The sequence below is a fragment of the Solanum tuberosum genome, unplaced genomic scaffold, assembly GCF_000226075.1.
Source record: "Solanum tuberosum cultivar DM 1-3 516 R44 unplaced genomic scaffold, SolTub_3.0 scf00255, whole genome shotgun sequence".
Lineage (NCBI taxonomy): Eukaryota > Viridiplantae > Streptophyta > Magnoliopsida > Solanales > Solanaceae > Solanum > Solanum tuberosum.
In genome coordinates, this window is record NW_006239184.1 from 47,126 (window position 1) to 51,863 (window position 4,738).

Here is a 4,738-nt window from a genome sequence, read left to right on the forward strand (position 1 = left end):
GAAGCAAGGGGTCAGTGAGATTGACCCCGATCAGTGCAGTTAGATAGTTAAAGTTAGTAGTTTCTTCAACAATTCTAAAAAGAGGAGTTGCTCTTAGAGTTAGGGAGCGAGTGGAATAAAACGAATCCAATACGCTGGATAAGCATTGAACTAATGACACTGTGACAGCTACCTGTAATTCCCCATCAGATCGTTCTAGTGATTAACTGAAAACTCATTTTAATTCATCAGAAAAATAGAACAACTTATTATTAGAGCAATTTGATAATAGAATATATGGAGTACAGTGCTCTCTTATTTGCACAAATTAAATAAAACAAAACACACCATAGACTACAATATTTTTAAAAAAAAATTAAGTTCTACTAGCAGCATAGACGAAATCTTTAGCAGCATCATATAAAGCAGCCGCCATTGATTGATCAAACACTTCCATAGCATGATATCCATCTCTAAAAAACTTGAATACTTTTATACCTTTTTCTTCCATCAACCTTACACATCCACGAGCAGCATCAACTAGTGGATCTTCACATGCACCACTCACAAATACTTTCCATCCTAACTCTTTCATGTCATCTAAATGTTTTGATCCTCCATTAGCACATGGATTACAGTATTCATGATCATGATCTACTCCTTTTGGTAAACATAAGTCGAACATTTTGTCTACTGCATGAAGTGGTAGAAGTTGATCATCTTTCTGTTTTTCCTCTGATTCTGTCCTGTTTTTTCCACTGAAAAATGGATGATGTAATATTAAACCTTTGATCTTTATTGGCTCTAGTTCTTTTGCCATAGCTGCCGCACGTAGCCCTGCATATAGAGGTCATTAAGTCAATTCAATATTTTTAGTAATTCGGCGAATTCATGATTTAATTATCCCAGGTTAAGTTATATGGGATAAGTTATTCTATCATGTTTAATGTAAAAAATGTGGGATAAATATCAGGACTGCTTAATACCTCCAACCAAACACAATAAAATGAAATAGAGAAACTTGACATACATACCTGCATTATAAGCTAAATTGCCTCCAGAACTAGTTCCACCAAGAAAAACTTTACTCAAATCAGCATAATTACAAACCCATTCATCCTTACTAGACTTGAGCCATTCTAACCCATCCATAGCATCATCATAAGCAGCAGGAAGGCGATGTTCAGGGGCGAGACGATACTCGAGTGAGATGACCATAGCACCAACTCTTTCAGCAAGTGCCTGGCAAAACACATCGAATATAAAAGTATTGGCATGGAAATAAACAAAGCCTCCACCGTGATAGTACATAATGAGTGGCAATTTCTTAGGAGTAGGATTTTTTGTTAAACGTCTTGGGACGTATAGTCGAAGCCAAGTGTTTTTTGTTGTGTCAAGATCAACGTCCCTAGTTACGACTAATGATGTGCCTTTTGGATCACAATTGGCTTGTTTGAGGGATTCAGAGTTACGTTTAACTGTGTTACCTGGTAATTCTTGAATCTTAAGAAAAGGATTGTCAAAAATTGGACGAGCAAATCTTTGGCTAGCCATAATCGTTTTATTGAGAACAAGTTATTTTTTTTGTGCTAAAAAAGGCAAAGGTTTAGGTGTTATATATAGTGTGTGAGGAGTGGGAGTTGTTATCGATGCGAAGAAGGTGCAACTTGTCGGTTTATTAGGAAATGACTATTTCTTTGGTTGGATTATTTCTGACAATGTTCAATTTGTTATAGTGTACTCTATTTCGAATTATTTGTCATTTTTCATCGAAAGTTTAATTATATAGATTTTGATTAATTTTTTGGTAAAATTATTTTCTTTATTAATATTTTTATGAGAAACTGCTTGACGTTTGCATATTAAAATTCATTAACGTTTGATTAGCATTATTGTGTTTTTTATAAAAGAAATGGGGAAAGCTTCCATACAAAAATATTGAAAAGAAAAAATTCTTAGAAGACGAGAATCGGTTCCCATGCAATAGACAAAATTTCAATTTATATTATTTTTTTAATATTTAAATTGTAATTTTTAGTCTAGTTTAATTTAGTTATAAGAATTAGTCAAATTAACTATCAAAATTGTAATTTTTAGTCTAGTTTAATTTAATTTATATATAGTTCTAGATTTTTGAAGAATAATTCAGGAAATTGGTAGTTAATATGGAGGGTAAAATAACAAAAATTATAATTATTTTTATATGCTAAAAATAATAAGTAAAAATGAAGAAGGAGGCTTTTGGAGGTAGTTTTTGTTTTTTCTGATTTTGATATTTAATTTGTGATAGGCTGAATACATAAATTTTATTAACGAACTTGAACTATATCATGTTTTAATTAAATACTTGTATACGTGATAAAATATTCTTATTAAACAATTTCAATTCATATTTTGGAAAATTTTATGTGTGTGTTCGCAAGTCATGCTTATTACTTATCAAAACATCAAAATGAAAAAATAAAAACAAAAAATATCATATGTGAGTCTATATTGATCACGTCTCTAGAGGCAGGGGCGGAGCTAGGTGGGGTTCGTGGGTTCGGACGAATCCAATAGCTTTTTCGTAAACTCTATATTTGTACAAGAAAATTAAGTAATAATTTGTGAACCCCTAACAAAATTGATTGACACCTCAATGATAAGGAAGAGGAAGGAAATTTAGAATCCCCAAACTCTTAATACTAGCTCCGCCTCTGTCTAGAGGCAGGAGATCGTGTTTTTTCACAAGATTTTTCGTTATTTATGTCAACATTTTCATTTCTGATATCTCTAGGTTTTGTCACCAAAAATCTTCTCCGATTGACAGAATGTTCCGCTACTAACACTTAAAAAATAGTTTTTCAAGGTCTCGTCGCTTCGGTAAATCACTTGAGCCTTGATACATTTTTTATGCCATGAAGCTAGACCAGTAAGCTATTATGCTATCTTCAAAGGACGGATGCTTCCAACTTCTAAGCCCACCTCCTAATTGTCATTGCTATCTAGAAGCACTTCTGCAACTTTCTCTCTCTTATCTAGCATTTGTTGTTTTTTTTTTTACTTTTTTCAAAGGACAATAATTCCTTATAAGTTCTCGCTCAATCGAAAGAATATGACATGAATTTTAGCTTCATTGACTTTATGAGGTCTAACCTTCGCCACAATATTAATGGCTTATAAGCTGTTCGCACTGCTTCTCTTCTATATTCCTCTTATTGTTTTATATAATTTTATAATGCGTTATCATAATATTGTCTCTGTAAAATTGACGGAGTCAACCCTGCTGGAGCCTGTAGGTATGTACCCTACTTATGCATGCAAGAAGTTATTCTGTTAATTAAAGCGGTCACGGTGAAAAAGAATTAATGATTCTTTAGTATACGTTGATAAGACCGATTCTCTATTTATGATTAAGGTATTCTTTTGTATACGTTGATAAGATCATAAGACCAATTCTCTACGATTAAAATCTAAAAGAGGGATAAAGTAAGGGTATTTTTAATTCATCCATTAGATTATGCATACTTTTGTCTTTACACTTTATTTTGCATGATATTTATGAAAATGGTAAGTGTTGATAATTTATATGTGTGTGTAGGTCTATACATGGAATTAAATTACTTTAATCTTAGATAGAAAATTAAGGGAATATTGGTCAATAAAGTAGTGCCAGTATTTGTTGGTGGTAGGACTGAATATGTTTTTTAATATAATTGATAGATATTGGTAAGGACTTTGTGTTGGGTATTAATTTTCCTAATTTTTTTTTTATCATAAATAGATTTTTTTTTAGGAAAATGTTTAATATTTGATTAGTCTTTTTCTTGTAGGAAAAAGTTTAGAACTCTATAAATAGAGGTGTGTTCGTTCTAACTTAATCAACATTCACAATGTTGTCCTAGGCTCACAGGTTCAATGATGGAGCTAGGTCCAATGGTTCAATGATGGGGCCAAGTTAGAGAAGGGTGTTCATCTTGGTGAGTGTAATTCTAGCCGCAACCTATTTGACAGTAATGAAGTTTTTTGTTGGAGAAATTGTTTCAGAGAGGTTCTCTGTGTTGAGACATAGATTTTGCAAAGGAGATTATGGAGAGGAGATGCAAGCTGTTGAAGATTATGTGAAGAAGGTGGACAAATTTATTTTGTCAGAAATTCAGGCCAAGGGGGAGATTTGTTGGGTATTAATTGCCCTGAGTTTCTTACCATAAATAGGTTTTCCTTTTAGGAAAAAATTTGGGATTGGCTAGTCCTTTTCTTGTAGGAAAAGGTTTAGAACTATAAATATAGGCTTGTTCCTTCTAACTTAATCAACATTCACAATGTAGTCATAGGGGTTTTGAGAGTTTTGGTTAGGGGGGAAATTTGTGGGCAGTGGTGGCGCTAAATTTTTAATATGGGGGTTCAAAATCTAAAAAATAAACATACGAACTAATCGAAGGGGGCTCGACATTTACTATATATACATAAAAAATAATTTTAACCGTGTATAAATAGTAAGATTTTCCCCCGAAGGGGGTTCGGGTGAACACTGTAACATACTGTTGGCTCAGCCCCTGTTTGTGGGACACAAGTGATACGTTATCAGTTGTGTGAACCTCTCATGTATTCCGAGTGAATTGCTTGAGGTTGTTTCTCTCTATATTTTGTACTTTCATATTTATATAATGGATTGCTCATCTCTTTTGTGGACGTAGGTCGATTGACCGAACCACGTTAAATCTTTGTGCTTCCGCGTTACACCTGTTTATTTCGATCCTAACAAGTGGTATCAGAGTCA

At 33.1% G+C, this 4,738-nt stretch overlaps 1 protein-coding gene across 1 annotated transcript; it reads right to left on the reverse strand.

Moving 5' to 3' along the window:
• Positions 1 to 260: 260 nt before the first annotated feature.
• Positions 261 to 1,673, reverse strand: LOC102589923 (probable carboxylesterase 120). Its single transcript, XM_006357860.2, has 2 exons — positions 1,014 to 1,673; positions 261 to 816 (listed from the first exon to the last, which is right to left on the reverse strand). The coding sequence occupies exons 1-2, from the start codon at positions 1,531 to 1,533 to the stop codon at positions 356 to 358; spliced, it is 981 nt and encodes a 326-aa protein (XP_006357922.1). The 5' UTR covers positions 1,534 to 1,673; the 3' UTR covers positions 261 to 355.
• Positions 1,674 to 4,738: the final 3,065 nt, after the last annotated feature.